At 57.6% G+C, this 24386-nt stretch overlaps 1 protein-coding gene across 1 annotated transcript; it reads right to left on the reverse strand.

Annotated features, from left to right (window-relative positions):
* Positions 1-10413: 10413 nt before the first annotated feature.
* Positions 10414-24386, reverse strand: SLC2A7 (solute carrier family 2 member 7; the record flags this gene model as incomplete). The annotated part of the gene is made up of 11 exons (XM_080657078.1): positions 10414-10632; positions 11192-11319; positions 13567-13642; positions 14460-14561; positions 16052-16162; positions 16545-16732; positions 17137-17262; positions 18975-19127; positions 20305-20429; positions 22802-23151; positions 24357-24386. The coding sequence occupies 11 exons, from the start codon at positions 24384-24386 to the stop codon at positions 10414-10416; spliced, it is 1608 nt and encodes a 535-aa protein (XP_080513204.1).

Consider the following 24386-nt stretch of genomic DNA (forward strand, 5'->3'; position numbering starts at 1 on the left):
AGAGTGACTGACCACCTGCAGCTCCTGAGGGTACACGAGTTCAGTTAGAATCGTAGGACTTTTTAGTACATTTTAGCCCATCTCACTAGCCCAGTTTTGAAGTAACAAAGAGTTGTAAACTTTGTTAATGTCTCACCCTCGAGAATGAGTTTGGAGATGAGGCTGGTATGAGTGTGTGTGTGTGTGTGTGTGTGTGTGTGTGTGTGTGAATATACAAAGAGATCTGGAAGGTTCCACACCAAGGATTTAAACGATCCTTTTCTAAGCAGCTTAGATTATACTTTTTTTGATAAACAAGCATTGCTTCTATAAAAAGAAAAAATATAATAAAAGAATGAAGGAAAAAGATCTAGAATTTTCTAACATTTCAAAATTTCAACTTTTTTGTAGCCAATCACATTGTTTTAATATTGAAAGGCTAAAAACTGAAGGTTTTAGCCACCAATGGACATTTTAATAATTTTTATGGAAAGTGTAAACATTACCGCCTACTTGTGTTATTACTTACTGTTAATTTCTAATTTCAACTTTTCACTACTACACACAACACAGAGTAGGAATTTGGATGAATTTAGTTTAAAAACTAAAAACAAACATCGAAGAAAAACAACGACAAGACGTTCGGTGATGCTGGTTTGGGGCTAATCTGGTGTCCCCCAGATTGGCCTTGGGAACACTTTTCTAACTGAATTCCTGAAGTCAATTTTGTTTTCCAGAAGTTTCCTCCTGGGAGCCGCAGAGGCCGGAGGGCCCACTGCATGGAGAGCAGGAAGAATCTGCCTTCACACAGCCCCGGAGCAGACTCCTGGGAGGGAGGACCAGCGCTGCTGCCCCCTGGGGCCTCTGGGAGCCGAGCTGGCCAGACCCTCGCAGGCCCCGGGATTCCCATGTCCAAGGCTGGTGTCCACAAGTGCGTGGTCCCGAGAAAAGGTTTGAGAAGCAAAATATCCGGTAGAGCCCCTAACCGGTTTAGCTCAGTGGATAGAGCGTCGGCCTGCAGACTGAAGGGTCCCAGGTTCGATTCCGGTCAAGGGCATGTACCTTGGTTGCAGGCACATCCCCAGTAGGGGGTGTGCAGAAGGCAGCTGATAGATGTTTCTCTCTCATTGATGTTTCTAACTCTCTATCCCTCTCCCTTCCTCTGTAAAAAAATCAATAAAATATATTTAAAAAATATATCCGGTAGAGACAGCCCACCAGCTGGTCCCTGGTGCTCGCAGGGGCGTTCCTCTCACCAGTGCCAGGAATTTCCCAAAAGGCCTCCTGGTGGTCCCTTCAGGGAAAACCTAACTAAAGCCAGGGTTCTGCAGAGGACTGACCGAGGGCTGAGCTGACAGCTGCGCTTGGAGAGGAGGTGCTGCCCTCCAGTGGCCGCTGAGAGGATGGCGGGGCCTGTGCCTAGGGGATTGTATTGTGTGTATGTATGTATGTATGTTATATTGATTTCAGAGAGGAAGGGAGAGGGAGCAAGAGATAGAAACATCAATGATGAGAGAGAATCATTGATCGGCTGCCTCCTGCACATCCCTTACTGGGGATCTGGCTGGCAACCCCAGCATGTGCCCTAAACCAGGAATCAAACCGTGACTTCCTGATTCATAGGTCCACACTCAGCCACTGAGCCACACTGCCTGGGCCCAGGGGACTTGAGAGATCTACCCATCCCTCTCATTTTTCCGTATTGGTAAACTGAGGCACATAACACGACCTGTAAAGGTCACATGGTAAGTTACAGGCGTGTCAGGGACTAACAGCACATGCGTGTTCCTGGGCTGGTCTTTCTCCACAGGAAGACGGGACTGCACTGGGCTGTGGTCCCTCTTGCCTCTGTGTCCACTTTATAAAATTCAAAGCACCTTCACACCTGGGTGACAGCTGCCCGCCCTTCCTGTGCACCCTCCTGTCACCAGGGGCCTGACCCCGCCTCCCAGCTGGATGGACACAATCCTATCTAATAAAAGAGTAATATGCAAATTAACCATCACTCTGCTACACCCACAAGCCACGCCCACAAGCCAATCAGGAGCGAATATGCAAATAAATCCAACCAAGATGGCTAGGGCCACAGAGAGCAGGAGGGAGGCTTGGGTTTCCCCGGCAATTGAGGAAGCCAAGCTTTCCACCTGCCCTTGCCGGCCTAGGCCTCCACTCAAGGCTACAAAGTTTCAATAATAGAAGATACATAAACCCAAACAGAAATGGCGGCAGCCACGGAGCTGGAAAAAGCAGGAGGCTAGGGTTGTCCCCGGCGATGGAGGGAGCCAAGCTTTCTGCACACCCTGGCAGGCCCAGGCCTCCACTTAAGGCTACAAAGTTTCAATTATAGAAGATACATGAATCCCCCCCAAAAATGGCTGCCACCACAGAGCAAGCAGAAGGCTTGGCTCTGCTCCAGGCTATAAAGTTTCAATTGTAGATGATAAATATACCCCAGATACCAGGGCCTCCACTTGGGTCGCCAGGGGGCGTGGCCGGCCTGCAAACCACCACAGGCCCCTCGCCCAGGCCACCTCACGCCCCAAGGGAACCCCCACCCTGATTTGGGGCACCCTTCAGGTCAAACCAGCTGGCCCCCACCCGTGCACCAGGCCTCTATCCTATCTAATGAAAGAGTAATATGCAGATTGACCGTCACTCCAACAAACAAGATGGCTGCCCCCATGTGGTCAAAGATCCTGCCCCCATGTGGACACAAGATGGCCTCCACAAGATGGCCAGCAAGGAAGGGCAGTTGGGAAGGACCAGGCCTGAAGGGGAGGGCAGTTAGGGGTGACCAAGCCGGCAGAGGAGGGAAGTTGGGGGCAACCAGGCCTGCAGGGAAAGGCAGTTGGGAGGGACCCAGGCCTGCAGGGGAGGGCAGTTAGGGGTGACCAGGCCTGCAGAGGAGGGCAGTTAGGGGCAAACAGGCTGGCAGGGGAGCAGTTAGGCATCAATCAGGCTGGCAGGGGAGTGGTTAGGGGGTGATCAGGCTGACAGGCAGAAGCAGTTAGGGGCAATCAGGAAGGCAGGCAAGCGAGCAGTTGGGAGCCAGCAGTCCTGGATTGTGAGAGGGATGTCCGACTGCCCGTTTAGGATCGGGCCTGAACGGGCAGTCGGACATTCCTCGAGGGGTCCCAGATTGGAGAGGGTGCAGGCTGGGCTGAGGGACACCCCCCACCCCTGTGCACGAATTTCATGCACCGGGCCTCTAGTCTCCAAATAAGACGCCACAGAAACAACCAGGGAGACTGGATCCGCGTGGCTCAGTGTTGAGCATCGGCCTATGGACCAGGAGGTCACGGGTGATTCCCGGTCAGGGCACATGTCCGGGTTACGGTTCCATCCCCAGTGGGGGACGTGCAGGAGGCAGCTGATCCATGACTCTCTCTCGTCATTGATGTTTCTGTTTCTCTCTCCTCCTCCCTTCCTCTCTGAAATCAATAAAAATATATTTTTAAAAAATACCAGAAGGGGCCGCTAGCCCCTTGTCAAGGACAAAACCCCATCACCCACGGCCAAGAGCGGGTGTTACCTGTGCAGCTCGCTGTCGCCCCCTCCGCACCTGTGAGTTCCCCTTTGTCCTTCAGGACGTGGAGCCCCCGCGCGCGCGCGCTCGCACGGGACTGTCAGGGCCCCGCCCACGCCCACTCAAGGAGGAGGAGCTCGGGGCTCCGGTGCCGCAGGAACCAAATAACCGAACGAAGGGAGATGTGGAACCAGGTCTCGTGTTTCCCAGGCCAGGCCTCTTTCCGCTCCACTCCCGGGACCATCGGGGTTAAAAGCCCTTCCTGCTTAATAAGCTTCGCTTTGAAAAGGAGCACGCTGCAGGGAGAGGTCACAGGTTAGAGGTCACCGCTAGGTCATCGCCGTCATTTGAATCTTCGTGTGAATGAAATGGCACTGCACGTGCCCAGTAAATATTTGCAGAGAATCGAGGCCCCTACCTAGAGCGGGACCCTAGAGAGGATGCCTGCAGCCAGAGGGAGAGTAGGAACGACGGGCCCCAGGGGAGGGAGAGAGGGGGAGAGAGAGAGAGGAAACCCAGGGGAGGGAGGGAGGGGTGAAGAGAGAGTGGGGGAGGGAGAGGGAGAGAGGGTGGGGGAGAGAGGAAACCCAGGGAGGGGGTGAGCTGGGCCTGTAGCTGGGCCTGCAGCCTCACAAGCACCAGGGCTCCAATTCACATCACCCGCCTGTTAAAGGAAGGCAAACACACAGATGGCGGTGGCCGTGGGGAACTGAACAGAAAGCTCAATGGCGCCTCCTGGTGCCTGAAAGGAGCAAGCGCAAAAACATTTGGGGGCGATGGCAGGTCATGACTATGGCAGGAATAGTAGATGATATTTAGGGATTGAAATTTTTTTGTATGTGAAATAAAGGCATGCTACAAAAACATGACTTTATTTTGAAAAAATCCAAAGTAAGATATTTAGGGGTGAAATGTCATGATGTCTGTAATTAACCTCAAAATATTTTAGCAAAGAAGGGGAGCAGGAGGAGAAGAAATATGGAAACTGTATGTTTTTTTAAAGAATCATAACTGGGACACATCGAAGAGTCTGAGGAGACTGGAGCCCCCCCTCCCCCCGACAATGAGGCGTAGGGCTGTCACAGAGCCCGGGTCCTCAGAGGGGTCACATTCTGTCCGTCACCGGGAAGAAGGCCGGGACCTCAGGAGCCCTGCCCGCCCACTGCTGCCCAGCTGCTCCTCTCAGAGGCCTGCGGTGAGCCCCCCAGGACGGGGGAGGAAGTGAGCGCCCTCCTGACCAGCGGGACTCCCTCCTGCAACAGGGGCCCGGCCTCGGGCAGGCTCTGGGGACGGACGGCTGAGATGGCAGTGTCTTCCTGGACATGAAACCTGCCGGGCAGGCACAGCTCAGGGGTTGAGCATTGACCTATGAACCAGGAGGTCACGGTTCTCTGCCCAGGGAGGGGCTTGCAGGAGGCAGCCCATCAGTGATTCTCTCTCATCATTGATGTTTCTATCTCTTTCTCCCTGTTCCTTCCTCTTGGAAATCAATTAAAATTTTTTTATTTAAAAAAAAAAAAGAAGAAAAAAACATATACAAGGGACCGATCCTTAGGGGGACGGTAACGTCGGAGCCCGCCCCGATGAAGGGTGCGCAGGCAGAGGCGAGGACAAGGGGCCGCGTTCCAAGGAGGGGGGTTTGGCATCAAAACAGGAAGGCCATATTATGGGAAGAGGCTGCTCACGATAATCGTTAGCACAGAGTGAACGCGCAGCACGGCGGCCGCCCACTGTGCGAAGGCTTGGCGGGGCGGCTGGCTTGGCGGGGCGGCTGGCTTGGGTTCCCCAGAAAGAGCCGGCCAGGCCTCCCGGGCGAGTGGTGCATTTGGAAAGTGAAGAAAACCCTGGAGCAGGAGAGGAGCAGGCGGCCAGGGAGAGACCCGCCCCTCCCAGCAGGCTCCCGCGGCTTCTTCCCCCCCCCCCTCAAAGCTATGCCAGGAAACGCGCAGACGGAGCCCCCACGGGGGCGAGGGAACCGGCACCTGGGCCCACTCCCCGCTCTCCCTGCTCAGCCTGGGCTCAGAAATGCCTTCAGGGGAAGGGGAAGGGGAGGCGGGGAGACGGGGACCCCGAGTCAGCCAGAGCGCACGGAGGGTGTCTGCCCCACATAGCTGACACTTGTCATCCCCTCCACAATCCCGTGAGTAGACAGGAAGCCAGCAGAACTCCCGTTTCTCAGACGGGAAGATGAGCCGGAGAAGCAGCTTACCCAAGTGCGGAGCCAGGAGCGCAGGCCGGGCAGCGGGCCCCAGCGTCCGTGCTGGGAGGGGCTGGCTTTGCCCGCGAGGAACTGCCTGTCCATGGAGGCCTGAGAACTGCAGGGCTGTCCCGGGAACGGCCAAGGGGTGCCTTCTGGGGACAGGGACTGAGACACCGCTAACCAAGGTCCTTGTCAACCCAAATCCATGATCTCCTGAAGAGGAAGGAGAAGCACCTGAACCACTGGACCAGGCAGCCAGCCTGGGAAGCTCTGAGGCCACGGCTGGGGGCGGGGCTGGGAGCGGTCCCTGTTGAGTGGGTTTTACAGGGCACACCTGACCCCACACCTGCAGCCAGTTTTCTCTCCGAGGGGCTGCTCATCAGAGCCAAACCTTGCGGGCTGTGTACGTGGCCTGCCCTGAGCCGCCCCCCGCCCCCCCCACACACCCTTCCTGAAGACCAGGAGCTGAATCAGCCGCAGGGATGCTCCAGGCTGCCCAGACCCGCCTGGGACAGGCCGGCTCCACCCACACCTCCCTGCCCAGGGGCCTCATCTGCAAAATGAAGGAGGTGAGGGGACCCATCCTTAGGGCTCCCCCACTGCCCAAGTTCTGTGACGGGGGGGCCAGGTGAAGAGGCCAAGCCTGGGCTTCTAGAACAGTCCAGCCACTCCTGGCGTGGCTGAGAACAGCACAGTCTGGGTTACACAAAAGCCTGGGTTAGGGCATAAGACAACATACTGAACGTTTCCTCATTCGCGTGCACGGCGTATGGCAGGTGCCAATCAGGTCCCTAGACGAAGAGGTCCTGTGGGCCCCCTGTAACACATAACTGGTGATATTGTCTCCCATGCGTGGCAACCGAAGCGCTACAGTGCTTTAAAAGTTCTTTGCTTTAGAGCAGGAGTGGGGGACGTGGGGCCCAAGGGCCATGTGGTTTGGTCTGGCCCTGCCTAGGCACCCGCAGGCGGGACTCGGAATTCAGGAAGTCCGGGAGCTTTCTTCACAGCAACATCATTTTCAAGTTGGTCATTGTGTATGGCCCGGGAATTCCGTGATAAACACCCAATGGCCCTTGGCAGAAAAAAGATCCTCCACCCTGCTTTAGAGGGTTCTCCACTCACACCCCAAAACTGCCGGTCTCGGCGTATCGAGTCCAAGTGTCACTGCGAATTCCTCCGAGTGGGATGTGGCCAGATGGCATCCCGGTGCCTCACCCTGAGGCCTTGGCTCACTCTCCCTTCCTGGGGACCTTGACTCGGACACCCTGCCTTATCTGGGGAGTCACCTCTTTGCGGCTCCTGGGCTTAGGCACCCCGATTGGGGAGCCCGGGCAAGCCCAGCAAAGGACAAAGAGCCACTGTGCAGCTCAAAGGAGACACGGGACAGGGGGCACGTGGAGTGACGCAGCCTGAGCCCCAACCTCAGACCAGCAGCCCTGGTGAGGCCGCGCGGGGCGAGGCTGCAGCTGTCACACCTGGAGCCTCGGTCACCTGGCCACGGGTCAGACCCGATCGGCAAGCACCTACGGAGCACCTGCTGCAGGTGCTGACATGGCACCGAGGGGAGTCGCGTCCAGGACTTTGCTCTCGGGGCTGTGCCTCGTCCGCGGGGCTGGGGACTGAGAGCCTGCTGTGCCCGTGCAAGGACAAGGGAAGGGGTCCTGGGAACCTCAGGGACTGGCTTCAGGGCATAATGTCTGTGGCACCGTGGGGACGAGGCTTTTCAAGGTCACCTCAAGCCCCCACCTCGTGCAAACCACCCAGAGACAGTGCAACTCATTAACAAGAAATTGAAAATATTTTTAATTAATCATTTATTAAAAGCTAGTGACCTGGTGCATGGATTCGTGCACATTGAAAGAAAATTAATTAGAAGGTGGCTGGCGGGGTGGGACTGGGCGAGATGGACCGGACATGCCCTGGAGCCAACCTCCCATGGTCCCTTCCTGGCCGCCTGTATCTGGGGTGGCACCGTGGCTCAAAGGGTGTCTGTGGAGTGAGCGAGGTCCCTCGGCAGGTGAGTTCCCTCAGCCTGGCCTTCGGGGATCGGGCTGCAACCGGCTCTCCGACATCCCCCGAGGGGTCCCAGAGTGGGAGAGGGCACTCTGCAAAGTTGATGTCTACGGGGTGTGGAACGCAGACACAAGTGTGCAGTAAACCAGATTCGGGGTCGACAGTGCCCCAGCAACAACATAACCCACAGCCAAAGGTGGAATCGTGCAGCCCCGCGAGGAATCGGGCTCCCTCCTCTCTGGTTTTGGGGTGCACCACCTGAGAACTGCCTCTGCCAAGTCACGGCAGCTGGGCAGCTCCTGCATTGAGCATCTGCCCCCTGGTGGTCAGTGCGCATCATAGCCACCGGCTGGATGGTCGGACACTTAGCATATTAGCCTTTTATACATATATATGTGTATATATATATGTACAATATATATATATATATGTGTGTGTGTGTGTGTATATATATGTACAATTTGATGTTCTGACATATGTACACTTCTGTATTATCACCATGATGAAGATAATACACATGTCCATCATTCAAAAAGTTTCCCCCCAGTAACTGCTGATCTGTTTCCTGTCACTATAGTTGAGTTGGCCAAATTTTCTACAACTTCATATAATTAAAATAACACAGCATGTGCGTTTTGGTCTGTCTTGTGCCGTGGGAGTGAATGACTTTGAGGTCCACGCCTATTGTGGCAGGTGGCAGTTCGTATCTTTGCACTGCTGAGAAGTGTGTATGGATCGACCACGGTTCGTTCATTCACTCACCTGGGGATGCACTTTTGTAGTGTGTCCAGTTTGGGGCCATCACAAATAAACTTGCTATGAGCATTTGTGTCCAAGCCTTTGAGTGGACATGGGGGTAAATACTCCGGAGTGGAATGCTGGATCATATGGTAGACGTTTAACTTTTTAAGAGACTGGAAAACTTTTTGAAACTGGCTGCACCGTTTTACATTCCTGCCAGCAGAACACAAGCGTTCTGTTTTCTCCACATCCTTGTCAACACTTGATGTAGTCTTTTTAACTTCAGGCACTCTCACAGGTGTGTGGTGGTATCGTATCATGGTTTTAATTTGTATTTCCCTAATTACTAATAATATTGAGCATCTTTTCATGTGCTTATTTACCATCATGTGTCTTCTTTGGTGAAGTAGCTATTCAACTCTTTTGCCCATTTTTAAGCTTGAATTGCTTGTTTTCTTATTTGAGTTCTGAGAGTTCTTTACTTATTACACATTTGTACATTTAGATACAAGTCTTTCTCAGATATGTGGTTTGCATATATATGTGTGTGTGTGTGTGTGTGTGTGTGTGTGTGTCAGTCTGTGGTTGTCTTTTCATTCTCATAATAGTGTCTTACAAACAGCAGAAGTTCTTAACTGTGTCAAAGTCCAATTTAGCAATATTTTCTTTTGCGGATTGTGCTTTTGGTATTGTTTTTGTGTAGTCCAGGCTCACAAATATTTATCTCCTATGTTCTATTCTAGAAGTTTTATAAAGTCTTAATTTAGGCCTGTGATCCATTTTGAGTTAATGTAAGGTATGGATAAAAGTTATTTTTCCCCACATGTGGATATAATTACCCCAGTTCATTTGTTGGAAATCCTACCCTGTCACCATTCAGATTGCTTTAGACGACAATCAGTTATCTCTGGATGGGGAGGCTCATTTCTGGGTTCTTTCTTGTACTCCATTGCTCTACCTGCTATACCAACCATACCGTTTTGATATCCGTAGTTTTATATGAGTGTTGACATGAGGTAAGAAGGCCTCCAACTTCATCTTTCTCAAAGTTGGTTTGGTTACTTTAGGGTTTTTTTTTTTCCATTTCCACATGAATTGTAGAATGGGCTTGTCAATTTCTACCCTCCCCACCCAAAAAAGGCCTGATACAATTTTGGTTCTAATTGTGTTGAATCTATAGATAATTTTGGGGAGGATTAAGCCAACCTTGCATTCCTAGAATAAGCCCCACTTGGTCAGGATATATAATTATCCTTATATTATTGTATTCTATCTGCTAAAATGTGGTTAATAATTTTTGTATCTATGTTCATGAGGGGCGTTAATCTGTAGTTTTCTTGTAACATCGCTAGTTTGGTTTCGGAATCGGAATAATGATGACTTCTTCATACAATAAATTCAGAAGTATTCCTTCCTCTTTAATTTTCTGGAAGACTGTGTCAAATTAGTATTATTTCTTCCTTAAATGTTTGGTAGCATTCACCAGTGAACCCATTTGGGCCTGGGGTTTTCTTTGTGGGGAGGTTTTTGGCTACAAATTCAATTTCTTTAGTTGATGTAGTTCTACACAGGCTGTCTGTTTCTTACTGAGTGAGCTTTGGTACTTTGTATCTTTCGATACAGTGCTCTCCTGTTTCCAAGGCAGGTGTCAGCTGACCAACCCAGAGAGGGTGTTTTTCTAAACAGTCCATGAGTCTCTGACTCATACATCCACAGAATCAGAGCATCGAGTCCTGCCAATCAATGCTCAGGACCTGCCCATTCTCCACAGTCACACCACCCTGACGTGATTGGAAGCTAACCACGTCTCCACCAAATCAGGGACTGATCCTTCCAAAGCCTTCCAGTTGCTACAGGGGGCACAAAAAGCTCAGAGCTGTGACCCTCTGGTGAGGCCTGGGGCAGGAGTCCCTTTCTCAGGGACGGAGGCTGTGATGTGGCACCTGCAGGGCCATCAGAAGGAAGTTTCCTTGGCGGGCAGAGACGCGTGAGGCTCAACATCTGTGGTTTCTTCTTTCGGATCTGGAATCTCCACTCCGTTTCTCTTGGCAAAAATTCGGTTTATCTCCACAAATGTCTGGCCCTTGGTCTCAGGAATCACCACGTAGATGTACACAGCAGTGAGGAGGCAGATTCCGGCAAACAGGATGAAACTGTAGGCCCCGATGGCCTCCTGGGCGAGAGACGAGAAAGCAGGAGGGAAGGAGGGGGAACGGGCAGGGGCTGCTCCTGGGGAGGCCTCTGGGAGCCGTCCGGGAGCTTCTCGGTGGCCAGTTTGTGTGACTCCCAGAGGAGAGAGAGGGCTGGAACGCTGGGACCCGCCCTCATCTCGGAAAGGACTCCCAAGCCTTTTCGCAATAGGCACCCCGCGTCCTCCGGCCTTGGGTGTGGAGAAGGGGGAGCCGAGGTGCTTGCCTTCAGAAACAGGAAGGAGGCAGCAGCAAGGAGCTCTGTTCCCTGCCCCTGGCTCCTGGGTGCTGCCGATGGCCTTTGACCTTGGCAGACCGGAGCCGCTGGTAATTAGCCTGTCAGGACTGAGTGAGGGGCTCCCACCGCAAGTGGGAACTGGCACATTTGCCGCGTTTGGCCAATAAGCTACCACGTATGTCGAAATAATGATGTTCTTAGTAGAAGGAACCTATGCATGGTTCCTGAAGGCTGGGTGTGGGCAGGGGGGGCAAGGAGGGGGGCAAGGGGCCACCCATTGTGCTTCCCGCCCACCACCTGCTCACCTTGACGGAAGGGAACAGGAAGCCCACGATGAAGTTGGTGAGCCAGTGCACAGCCCCGTCCACCATGAAGGCGGCCGGCCGGGAGGACTGCAGGAAGATCTCGGTCCTCACCACAGAGGGCACGGGACCTCGAGGGCAGAGAGTACAGGGCCAGTGGGGTGCAGCGGGCTCGGGGGGGCCCTAGCCCAGCCCAGACCCTCCGATAGGCAAACACGATGAAACTCGGACCCATGGCCTCCTAGTTCCTAGATGGCCAGGGAGGAGCTGGCATCTCTCAGCCAGCGCCCTGCTTCCTCTCCCCTCTGGCTCCTCCGGGGCGCACCAGGGCTGCGTGGCGCGGGGCAGGGGGACAACCTCCCTCGGGGGCCTAGAGGTCACACGGAGTCCACTCTCCCACGTGTTGGTGTCATTTTGAGATTCTCCATGAAGGGGAACAGAGCTCAAGGAGTGCTTGTCCCTGGGAAGTGCTGCCCCCTGTGGTGGTCTGGGGAATGGCAGGCGCCTGCTGCATGCACCTTGCCTTGGGTGGGTTGCTCCACTTTTGTCATTAAGGAGACTTGTCTAAAATCTAGAAACCCATTTTTCTCTAATCATCATCCCTTATAAAGTTTCACTACCACAGATACACTGTATATCTGCTTATTTACTGTATATCCTTCTATGGCTTAAAAAATATATATATATATATTTATTAATTTCAGAGAGGAAGGGAGAGGGAGAGATAGAAACATCAATGATGAGAGAGAATCATTGATTGGCTGCCTCCTGCCTGCCCTCCAATAGGGAACTGAGCCTGCAACCCGGGCATGTGCCCTTGACCGGAATCGAACCTGGGACCCCTCAGTCCGCAGGCCGACGCTCCATCCACTGAGCCAAACCAGCTAGGGCTCTATCTATGGTTTTACACACAAAAAGAATAAGGTTGTCTGACCTCCCAGCCAATTTCCAACTCATGGGGGCGGCATGGCCACAGCAGAAATGCAGTCCCCGTGGATGGCGATGGAGAGGAACTCAAAGCCCCACAATGAGCTGCCCTGGGGGACCTCTAACGAGAAACCCTACACTCCAGGGAGGGGACCGACCTCAGGGGTGAGGAGGCCGCTGTGCCGCCCTGTCCTGCCGCCCTCCTCCCGCTAGGACCTGAGCAAAGGACCTGGCTCCCTGCCACATCCGCGCAAGACCTGGCCCCCCACCCGCCAGCGCAGCTGATCATCCATGTCCTCCAAACAGGAGCCTGAGGCCTGCCACTCAGCGGCTGCTCCGCCCACACAGGCAGCCAGGGCAGAGCAGGCCACTGACGCGGGGTTTCGGCCTTTTCCCAGGGGCCCCCAGCCTCCACATCCAGGGCACAGGCTGAAACCCCGCGTCGATGGCCTTCAACAGGGCTGTGTCCGCCCGTCCACAGCAGTGCGCCCGGGGCCGGCACGCAGACTAAGCAGGTATCCATCAGTGTGTGCTGGAGGATCGGTACCTTTATTCTGGCTTATGAAAAGCTCTTTTAAACCGAGACTCTGCAGGGAATGTTCTAGTCTTAGGAATCAGAGGTGCCTTTCCCAGGCAGTGAGAACAGGGTTTGGTTCTCTGAAGGACCAGCAGAGGAGCGGAGGCGGGAGCCTGGAGGCTGGCAGACAGGGAGGCCCAGGTGAAGGCCGAGGCTGCTCGCAGGTGCGCATGGGCGTGGACAGCGAGGGGATGTAACTGCAGGTCGGGGACCAAGGACAAGGGGGCCTGGGTGGGCTGTGTGCTTGGAGGCTCAGGAGCTGAGGGTTTGGACATGAAGCCAGGTTCCCCCCCATGGGGGCTGGCCAGCAGGAGCTCCCTTTGCAGAGGCTGGAATCTCGGGGAGCCACAGGAGTGTGTGTGTGCGTGTGTGTGTGTGTGTGTGTGTGTGTGTGTGGCGGGCGGGGGGAGCTGTGGCATGGCTGGGACTCGGCGAATGTTTGTTGAATGGATGACGGTGAACTGGAATAGCTTCAAGGAGAAGGTAAAGAGCCCTAGCTCGTTTTGTTCGGTGGACAGCATTGGCCTGTGGACTGAAGGGTCCTGGGTTCGATTCTGGCCAAGGGCACACGCCTGGGTTGCAGTAGGGGGCACGCAGGAGGCAGCTGATCAATGACTCTCTCTCCCCATGGATGTTTCTCTCTCTCTCTCCCTCTCCCTTCCTTTCTGAAATCAATAAAAAGATATTTAAAAAGGGAGAAGGTAAATGGAGCCTGGCCTCCGAGTGCGGGTGGGGCTGGTACAGGAGGAGAGGAAAAGGCGACGAGAACATCAGAGCAGCACGCGCCACGGACACCCGCTCACTCAGCAGACGTTCACTGACTCCTCCGGGTGCCCCGCGCCGGGCCTGGAGGGCTGGGGGTGCGGGTACTCACTGGGCCCGATGGAATGTCCCGCGATGTAGGAGAAGACGCAGATGACGCCGAGGTAGGACAGCCCAGGGACCTGGCTCTGTGGGGAGAGCAGGGCTGTGGGTGCCCGACAGGCCGGGCCTGGGGCCTCGGAGAGCTCAGGGCCAAGAGCGTGCGGGCAGGTGAGTGCCCCGCACCAGGCGCCGTCCCGCCACAGGGAGGAGCCTGGATTTGGGTCACCCACCTGGGTGGGCCTCGGGGGCGCTGGGCATGAGCTGGAGGAAGAGGAAGCCAGGGGCTCCCTCCAGCCCTGCCTGGCTGCCACGAGGTCACCCACTCTCCGCCCGTCACAATGTCAACCACTAATCCTCATGACACCCCTGTGAGCGGGACATTATTGTTTCAATCCTGGAGATGTGGACTCAGCCCAGAGAGCCTGAACTCGGACCAGGAGGGCACTGGGGCCCTTGGGGGCCAAGCAGCAGCCCAGGTCAGACCATCAGCAGGATGGCGCCGGGACCAGGACTCCACGCTAGCTGAGAGGATCCTTCTAGAAGCCCGGGGACCAGGAGAGCTGGTGGGCCATCTCCCCACGGCCAGGACAATGGCCGGCACAAAACCAGGGGAACAGACTTCACCCCACCCAGCTACACAGGTGGGTCCCCACTCTCTTCCACTCTCTCTAGAAAACCAATGGGAAAGTCTCCTGGGCGAGGATTAGAACCACAGAACAAACAAACAAAACCCCAACAACACAAAATACTAGCATTGGAGGGTGTGGAGCGGGACTGGCTGAGACTCTGGTCTATTGGAGCGGGTCTGTTACCCGGACTTCCCACCCGCCTGCGAGCTCTGGGTCCCCACGGGTGGGGGTGGGGGGGGGTGCCGGGTTCTGGGTGCGGGGAAAGCAGCCAGACCTGGAAGAGGAGCGCCAGCGTCAGCACGAGGCAGGCCGAGCCGCAGATGCCATAGCCGACCAGCAGGAGGAGCCGTCTGCCCAGCCACTCCACGGTGCCCGCCTGGGGGGAGGGGGCACGTGAGGAGCCTCCAGGGCCCAGGGCTGCCCAGAACTCTTGGCCCACCACCCCTTCTACATTTTCTAGTTTCTGCATTTGATGCTTTGACATCTTGGGGCCCTGCTGATCTCTGGAAGGACGGTTCCTACGTTGGTTGGCCAATTTCTAGAGAGAGCAAACATCGCCCCTGAATCTGCTTCTCCTATGAAACTAACCCACCCAGAGCCTGCACCTCCGACCTCCTCCTCCAGGGGGCGCTCACACCCAGGGCCGCTGTCCCCCTGCCCTGATCACCCAGGGCAGGTACCAGACACCAAGGGGGGCACCCCCGGCACCCCAGAACCACTGAAACTGTACACATGGGCGGGCCTGAGCCTGCTCACCTGTCTTCCCACAGAAACCACAATGCAGGGCCCTGGCCGGTTTGGCTCAGTGGATAGAGCGTCGGCCTGTGGACTGAAGGGTCCCAGGTTCGATTCCGGCCAAGGGCACATGCCTCGGTTGCGGGCTCAATCTCCGGTGGGGGGTGTGCAGGAGGCAGCCGATCAGTGATTCTCTCTCATCATTAATGTTTCTCTCTCTCTCTCCCTCTCCCTTCTTCTCTGAAATCAATAAAAATATATTTTTTTAAAAAAGAAAGAAACCACAATGCAGGCTCCGGCCCGCGTTCCCTGCCCCCTCTGCTTCTCGGCTGACCCTGGTGCCTCCCCGCGTGGCCCTCAGTGGCCTGGCCTGCCCCTCCCTCCTCACACAGTTTGGAACTATGAGTGACAGACTGTCTTTTCAATGGCAATCACCTACTGCTATGCCGGCCTCCCTGGACCTGAACAATAATACATCCTGCGTTTTAGAATGGCCCCTCCTGCCACCTGCTGCTCCCCTTCAGGCAATGAGCACCCAGGATCTGACCTCCCGACTCGAGGCCCAGGCACCCACGCACTTCCTCCTCCACTTCCCGGACACGCACCTCTTTCTCAGCCCGAACCCTCTCCGATGTTCCCAACCTGGCCACGCTGCCCTGGCTGGCCTTCCTTCCTCTCTCCTACTTCTAAGGCATTTCCAGTTCTCCCGCATCCCTACCGCCAGCACCAGCACCGGCACCAGCACCAGCACCAGCACCGGGGCCACTCCAAGGCCAACTCGGTGGCAGGCCCTATCCGGTCACTGCATGCCCCTCACTTCTAGTCCTGCAGGCGGGGCTGTCCCTGCCGTCCAGCGAGGCCCACAGGAGCAGCCCAACACCACGTGCAGGTTAGAGAGAGGAGGCCAACTTGGTCTCTGTGCCTGGGACCCACATCAGCATCCTGGGTATTGCGATCACTGTAACCATTTTACAAAGGAAGCAACGTGTGCGCGCGCGTATCCCAAAGTCTGTGTCCCTCAGTGACCTGGGACCGGTGTCACCAGCACCTCAGAGGACTCTGAGGGGCCCCTGTCTGCCTGGGGGCACCTGCCGGGACCCCCCAGTGGAAAGGGTATTCCCGGTCGCTCACCGAGACGCCGGTCATGACAATGTTGACCACGCCGGCGCCCACGGTTACATACTGGGAGTGAGCGGCCGCCACGCCGGCGGACACGTAGATCATGTCTGCGTAGTAGTTGATCTGAAACAGAAGCCCAGGGCTGTGAGGACCGGCCACGGCGCCGGCCACCGGCCTCCCTTTCCTGACTCTGCAGCCAACAGTGTGGAAGGCCCAGGGGCCCTCGGACGGGAGGGAGGCAGCTGGGGGTGGGAAAGAGCTGGGACGTGGCGTTAGGAGACTGGGGTGCAGCCTCGCTCTGCCGGAGTCCCCGGTGAACGTTTGCCCGTCTGACTGAATCCAGTAGCTTTCGAATGGACCAGAAGTTCCGAGGGAGAACCTGGCCAGGCACCTCTGCAGCCGCCTGCAGGGCCGATCGCCCATCACAGCCCCCCTCTACCCCCCGCCCCCCCACCCCGCCCTCGCGGCTGCCGGGCACACAGGCACCCTGCGTGGCCCCATGTACCGCGTTGACCCCGGAAAGCTGCTGGCCGGCCATGAGCACGATGATGGAGATGAGCTGCCAGCGCAGGGGCCGGAAGGTGAACAGGTTGAGCGCCGACAGGCGGCCCTCGGCCCTCTCGGCCTGGTCCTCCACGCGCATCTCCTCGATCTCGTCCTCCACATCGGCCCGGCCCCTCAGTTTCCTCAGAGCTGCAGGGAGCAGAGCAGCCCCCGTGGCTGACCGCACGCACCTGTGCTCAGGGAAGAGGGCAGCTGCCCACCTGCTCGGCCCACCTCTGGCCACCGGCTCCCCATGTTCCCAGAGCGGAGTGCTCATGACCCCAACCAGGACCCCGACCAGGTGATGGTGTCCCCAACCCCAACCACATCCCGTGCTGCTCAGGCTCTCAAGTCAGCATGGGTCAGCCGTGGCTGTGACCTTGTCTGTGCTCCCCCCTGGACCCCACCCCGGGGCTGCCCGGACTCCTCCTAGCCCACCACGCCAGCCCCTTGGAGCCCCTCTCCCCACGGGCCACCGCCTGCCCGTGCGTTGGGCGCCATGGAGGGACGTTCTGGCGGGCGTGGGAGGCGGCGGGCAGCCTGCATCCCAGTACCTTGTCGAGCCGCATCCTCGTCTCCTCTCTGGATGAGGGTGTAGCGCGGGCTCTCGGGGAAGAAGGGCAGAGACAGGAGCTGCAGCAGCGCGGGGACCCCCGTGAGCGCCAAGAGCACGGGCCAGCCTGCAAGGGACCACCACCGAGAACTTGACACGGACCTGCAGGGTCCCTGGGGTCTCTGGCTCCCTCCAGCTGACCTTCCCCAGGGCCTGACTCTCTCCTGTTACAAGGTCACTCGCCCACGACCTTCCAGCCCTCGGTGAGAGCCAAGGCCAGCAGGGACCTACTTCCTGCCACCATGTGGCTGCCCACGACCCACCCACACGGGGCTCCACATTTACGAATGGAGAAAATAATTATAATTTTAATGAGAAATATCATTCGTTCCTTTTGCAGGAAGAGTATTGCTTTTCTTAGGAGCAGTGTTTGACCTAAAAGTGTGATCCTAGAGAAAACACAGCCAGGCCTTGTTCCTAATTTTATGGCGGGAAGTGACCCCAGTCTACCGCCCTGGAGGCTGGGCCGGCGGGGATGAGCCCAGCACCGCGGCTATCTGAGCGCCTTCTGAAGGTTTGTGTTAGGCGGGTGGTGCCGAGACTCAAGTAACCCTTCCAGTGACAGTGGGAACTGGACGTTATTAAACCTCGCCAAGCCTCGGGTTTCTCATCAGTAAAGATTACACTACAACTAGAGGCCCGGTGCACGAAATTCGTGCACAGTTAGGGTCCCTAGGCCTGGCCGGTGATCAGATCAGTTCAGGGCCTTCTGGCTGCTGGCCAGGGCCTTTCTTCCTCAGCTGCCAGCTGCCGGCTGGCCAGGGCCTTCCTTCGTTTTGCGCCACCCCCTGGTGGTCAGCGCACGTCATAGCAAGTGATCGAACTCCCGGTCTCCCGGTCAAACTCCTGAGGGAACACTTTGCATATTAGCCTTTTATATATATGTAGATGATGATGATGATGATAAAGCACCACACAAAGGGTAGCTAGGGCTGCAAGAGACCGCACGAGCCAGGCGTACAAGGTGGCTCTGGGCAGCCGCCCGCCAGCTTGGCCTCCACTCAGGGCCCTTCCTGTGATGAGTGTTTACCGTTCAGCTGCCCGGGGCAGCCTGGGAATCGCTGATACTAAAGACCTTTCACTGAGCACCTGCTGGGTTCCGAGTCCCTTCAAGGCACCGTGGGGAATTCAAAGACGTGAGTCCACCCACTAAGGAATGCGTGATTGGGAAATGTGTAAATGAAAAACCAAAACCAAACCCCACTGCACCCGCGGCCTAGACGCGGTCCCACCCTCGCCCTCTCCTAACTTCCCACCATCCCCACCCCCTCCCACCCCCTCTCAGGCAATGGCCTTGCCTCCTCTTCCACTGAGGAGATGGAAGGAACCAGCAGAAAACGCCTACAAGGGCCATGCCCACCCACAGTGACCATGGCCAGCCCTGTGCATGCTGGTCCCACCGCCTTCCCGCCTCTGGGCCAGTGAGCAGCCAAGTGCGTGGTTATTCTTCCCAGAGACAACATCCCCTCCAGCTCACTTCCCCATCCAGCCACCCGCCAGCTCTCTCCTTCCCTGCACCAGCAGAACTCCCAAGAGTGCGTGTGCCTCTTGTCCCCAGGCCTCTCCTCCCATTCCCAAGCACAATTTGTCCCCATCGCTCACCACGACTGTCCTCATCAAGGTCACCTGCGCAGCCCAAAGGTCACCTCTCAGCCTCAACGGGCTTGATCCACCAATAACATGGGCACAGCTGAACGAACGACTGGACCCAGCGCCCACGGCCCCACACGACCCCCAGGCCCCTCTTGCCCTTTGACCTTGGCGTGCAATGGTGGGTACCTGTAGGATTGCCCAGGATGGCCTGCAGGCTGAAGATCTGCGCTAGGAAGACGCCCACGATGACAAAAACCTCGGTCATTGTTCCCAGAGTGCCCCTGAGGTTCTTGGGAGCCAGCTCTCCCAGGTACATGGGAAGGGCACTGTAGGAGATGCCTGGTTCCAGCAAAACAAAAATCAGGGGAGAAGAGCAGTCCCAGCCTCCCGGACCCGGGATGTAATTCAGCTCCTCATAATCCCCCAGCTTCTCTTGGGTGTCCACGCCACTGACAGGTAGCTCGCACAGCCCTGCCTCCCCGCACTGCCCGCCCCTGCAAGACCTTCCCTCCCCACACAGCCCCGCCCCCTGTATAGCCCCGCCCCACACAAGACCCTGCCTCCCCACACAGCCATGCCTCCTGCCCCACCTTCTGGCACAAGCCCCGCCCCCGCAAGACCCTGCCTCCTCAAGCCCCGCCCCCACAGCCCCGCCCCCACAAGACCCTGCCTCCTCACACAGCCATGCCCCCCCCCCCGCGCAGCCCCGCCCCCTGGCACAGCCCCGCCTCCCGGCACAAGCCCCGCCCCTGCAAGCCCCGCCCCCCCGCCGGGAGCTGGAACTGGCCCTGTGGGCTGCTTTGCACAGCTGAGGGGACCCTTCCAGAACCCTCAGACCCCAGGGGCCACCTGCAGGGCGTGATGCCAATGTCCTCTCCTTCCTAGTTGCAGAGCGGGGGCCCTGGATAATGGGACTTTGGGACGATTCTCTTGCTTTGACCTAGCTTCTGACTTTTCTAAAGCACGGATAACTTGCATCACTTTTTAAGAAAAAACAGAAGAAACCACTGCGGTTAAGGAACCTGGCTCCCCTGCTGACCGAGGCCCCAAATTCTGTTTCTTTTGCTCGAAGCCCCTCCCCCTCAGTGCACACTGGACATCCTCCTCAGAAAATACCTTGTAAAGCCTTTCAGTTAGTTATACTTCAAGGCAAAAGTGGGGGTTTTATAAAACGTTTTACAATTAAATTTATTGGGGTAACATTGGTTAATAACGTCATATAAACTTATGATATGACACCTGCATACTCTGTTGTGCTTACCGCCCAGAAGTGCCTTTTAAAGCCTGTCCCTGATAGCTTTGCTGGTGAGGGGGAGGTGAGAGCATGAGCTCTGCAGGGTCTGGGAAAGGAGACAGGAGGGTGCCCCAGCAGGGACACGGGCCAGGCAGGGCCAGGGGGACCCTCATCTCCCCGGCTTCCAGCCCCGGCCCCTGTGCTGGGCGTGTCGGCCTCAACCCTTCCCCCCATTGGTGAACCTGAGCGCGGCCTGGGGGCTTCAGCTGTCGCTCCAGGTACCTGCGCAGACTCCCAGCAGCACCCGGGAAAGGATGATCAGCTCGAAAGCCTTGGCCACTTTGCTGACTCCCATCAGGATGGCAGGGACGATGGCGAAGATGTTATTGATCAGCAGGGTTCCCTTTCTACAAGGACAGCAGAGCCCGGAGGGCGGGGGCTGAGGCCCAGAGGCTGTCCTGACCCGACTCCTACTCTGCAGGCGGCTGGTACCGCCGCGCGGGAATGTGGCCGAGAAGACCGACGGCTGGGAAGGACGGGGAGGCTGGGACCAATGGACACAAGTCCCAGGAAGGAAGGTCTGGGGCCGGCAGGGGCGGGTGGGGGTGCTAACAGCCAGAGCTGGCCGAGAACAGCAGAGAAGGGACAGCAGTGGCTGCCGCCTCCGGTGGGGAGCGTCCCGTCCCTGGTGGTATTCAAGCAGAGGCCAGACTAGATGAAGACCGTCAGGAATGCTGAGCAGGGGGTTCCCACAACAGGCGGGACACAGGGTTAGACTAGAGCAGTGGTTGGCAAACTGCGGCTCTTTGGCCCCTTGGGTGTGGCTCTTCCTCAAAATACCACGGCCTGGGCGAGTCTATTTTGAAGAAATGGCATTAGAAGAAGTTTAAGTTTAAAAAATGTGGCTCTCAAAAGAAATTTCAGTCGTTGTACTGTTGATCTTGGGCTCTGTTGACTAATGAGTTTGCCGACCCCTGGGCTAGAGCATCGCTCGGATCCCTGACAAGGCTGACAGCCCAGGAGTCTATGAATGAGAGGGAGGGGTGTCTAGAAAAAGGGACTATGCTGCCGTGCCCCCCAGGACCATCCCTCCCTTCCAGACTGTGCTCTGTGCCCTTTGATGGCTTCCAGCAATGGCTCCCTTGACACCCTGCACCCCAACTTGGGTTGGGCTTTGCCAAAGGAGAAACCAGTGGAGGATGAGGAAGGAAGAGGGGTCCCAGCTGTGGGTGGCTGCTGGCTGCACCGGCCTTTGAGATTTGCCCACACTCTGCCTGCCTTTGAGGACCTTGGGCCTTGGAGGACTATGCCAGGATCGGGGAGGGGGTGCACCGGCCTTTGAGTTTTGCCCACACTGTGCCGGCCTTTGAGGACCTTGGGCCTTGGAGGACTATGCTAGGAGCGGGGGGCGGGGGTGGGTCTTTAAACAGAAACACAGAACCCCTCTGGAGGGGTAGCCACAGAGTCCCATGGAAATCTCCGACGAGGCAGTGCTAGACCCCAGGTGTGTGGGATGGTTTCCTCTGGCCCCTTTCCTCTCTGGGGCGGCCGTTCCTCTGAGAGAGCTGCCATCGGGGCCCAGACTGAGACCCGAGGATCAGCCGCCCCGAGGTCCGGAGAGGATAGCCCCCCCCGCCCCCCCCCCGCCCCCGCCTCCCCTCCCCAGCCCTTCCTGCTCAGGGCAGTCGGGAACCCACTAGGACAAGGCCGGCTCCACCAGAGCGGTCTCACTGTCCGCGTCTGCAAGGTGAGGGTGGCAAGAGACCATCCCTGAGCTCCCAAGTTCTGTGACGGGGGGGCCAGGTGAAGAGGCCAAGCCTGGGCTTCTAGAACAGTCCAGTCACTCCCGGCGTGGCTGAGAACAGCACAGTCTGGGTTACACAAAAGCCTGGGTTAGGGCATAAGACAACATACTGAACGTTTCCTCATTCGCGTGCACGGCGTATGGCAGGTGCCAATCAGGTCCCTAGAAGAAGAGGTCCTGTGGGCCCCGCTGTAACACATAACTGGTGATATTGTCTCCCATGCGTGGCAACCGAAGCGCTACAGTGCTTTAAAGGTTCTTTACTTTAGGGGGTTCTCCATTCACACCCCAAAACGGCCGGTCTCGGCGTATCGAGTCCAAGTGTCACTGCGAATTCCTCCGAGTGGGATGTGGCCAGGTGGCATCCCGGTGCCTCACCCTGAGGCCTTGGCTCACTCTCCCTTCCTGGGGACCTTGACCCGGGCACCCTGCCTTATCTGGGGAGTCACCTCTTTGCGGCTCCTGGGCTTAGGCACCCCGATTGGGGAGCCCGGGCAAGCCCAGCAAAGGACAAAGAGCCACTGTGCATCTCAAAGGGGACACGGGACGGGGGCACGTGGAGTGACTCAGCCTGAGCCCAACCTCAGACCAGCAGCCCTGGTGAGGCCGCGCGGGGCGAGGCTGCAGCTGTCACACCTGGAGCCTCGGTCACCTGGCCACGGGTCAGACCCGATCGGCAAGCACCTACGGAGCACCTGCTGCAGGTGCTGACACGGCACCGAGGGGAGTCGCGTCCAGGACTTTGCTCTCAGGGCTGTGCCTCGTCCGCGGGGCTGGGGACCGAGGGCCTGCTGTGCCCGTGCAAGGACAAGGGATCCCGGGCACCTCAGGGACTGGCTTCAGGGCATAATGTCTGTGGCACCGTGGGGACGAGGCTTTTCAAGGTCACCTCAAGCCCCCACCTCGTGCAAACCACCCAGAGACAGCGTGGTTTCCCCCGTGACCTGCGAGCGGGACCCGCGCCCTCCCGCGCACCTGCCGCACTTGTCCACCAGCCCGCCGACCATGAGCGAGCCCAGCAGGCCGCCCAGGGGGAACATGGCCACGGTGCCGGACCACAGGAGCAGCGTGCGCTTCTCGTCCATGGGCGTCCCGTGCCGCGCGAAGTAGGTGTCGTTATAAAATGACTTCAAGACCTGGAAGACATGGCCCCACTGTAGCCCCGAAGATTGGGCAGCTCGTGAGCGAACCCGGAGCGGGCGGCAGCCCCGGTGCCCGGCGCCCACCTCGTGCGGCGTGTTGACCACGGCGATGTTGTAGCCGTACTGGAAGGCCGAGCCGAAGGCCGCGCTCAGGGTGGCCAGCACCAGCGTGGGCTGCAGCCTCTGCGGAGAAGAGGCGGAGATGAGGCCCCTGCTCAGAGGCTCGGGGGTGGGTCCTTGGACCTCAAGAAGTGGGCTCCCACCAGCTGGGCCAGATGTCGGGGACCCCAGGACCCGCCCAGGGAAGGTGGGGCGGTGGCTGGCTGGGGGGAGGGTTCTCAGGGCTCTGAGACGTGGGGGGCACCGTGGAGGGCATGGTTTCCTGTTCCTGGCATGCAGTCATCCCTCCTTAAAGATATAACTGAGCCTCCACTGCGTGCTGGTGCGGGATGGAGTGGGGGAGGCTCCGGGAAAAGGGGCAGTGCCCGCTGGCCTCCTGGAGTTTGCATTCTAGGGAGGGGAGGCCAAATAGGAAAAGGACGCACAGACACCACATACCAATGATGCTATGAGGACCAACAGGGTAACAGGGGAGAAGCCGGGGGGCGGGGGAGGGGGGGGGCTGTGTTCTGCAGGGTGCAGGGCAGGCCTCTGAGGAGGGCCTCGGAGCTGAGCCTCGAGTGGCTGAGCCCTGGGCCTGGGGGAGGAGTGTCCAGGTGGAGGGAGCCAGGGACAGAGGGCTGGAGAGCCCTGAGGCTTGTCCCTCACTCCAGGCCACCACATCCCACTTCCCTGGCCACCTCAGAACCCAGGGCAGCTGCAGGGGGTGGGGGCGGGGAGAAGAGGGGGGGGGACGGGGAGACTGCCTCAGAGCCCAGGGGGCAGCAGACTTGGGGCAGGTCTGCGGCTGCCTGAGGCGGTGCTTCCCCGGACTCCAGAAACCAGCTGGTCCAGAGCCACCGCCCTGGGCCACGCTCCACCCTCTGCTTGCCTGCTAACTGCACCCCTAACTCCACCCCACCATCAGCTGTGTGACGCCCGCAGACCTCAGCCCTGCTGGCCTGGGATCCAGCCTGCAGAGAAGGGTGGGGTGCAGGGTTCCGGCACCTCCAGAGGCTGGGGAATGGGACTAGGACGGGGCCGGGGCTGCGAGAAGGGTGGCATCTCCAACGTCCTCCAGCCTCCATCACCTCGTTAGAGGGGGGGCTCAGCCTCCCTGTCTGCGTCTGAGATGGGATGTCGGAGGAAGCAGCTGTCCCCACACTGACTGATCCCCGGTGCTGTCCTCGTCCCTGTAGGCATTTCAGGAGCCGTCCCCTCCCTCCACGGGTCCCCTCTTCCGGTGGGAAAGGGACAGTGACAGGGGCCTTTCCTAGCCTGGCACTTACCCCCTCCCGGGGTGGGCTGGGCACCTCCAT

The sequence above is a fragment of the Plecotus auritus genome, assembly GCF_963455305.1.
Source record: "Plecotus auritus genome assembly, chromosome: 2".
NCBI lineage: Eukaryota > Metazoa > Chordata > Mammalia > Chiroptera > Vespertilionidae > Plecotus > Plecotus auritus.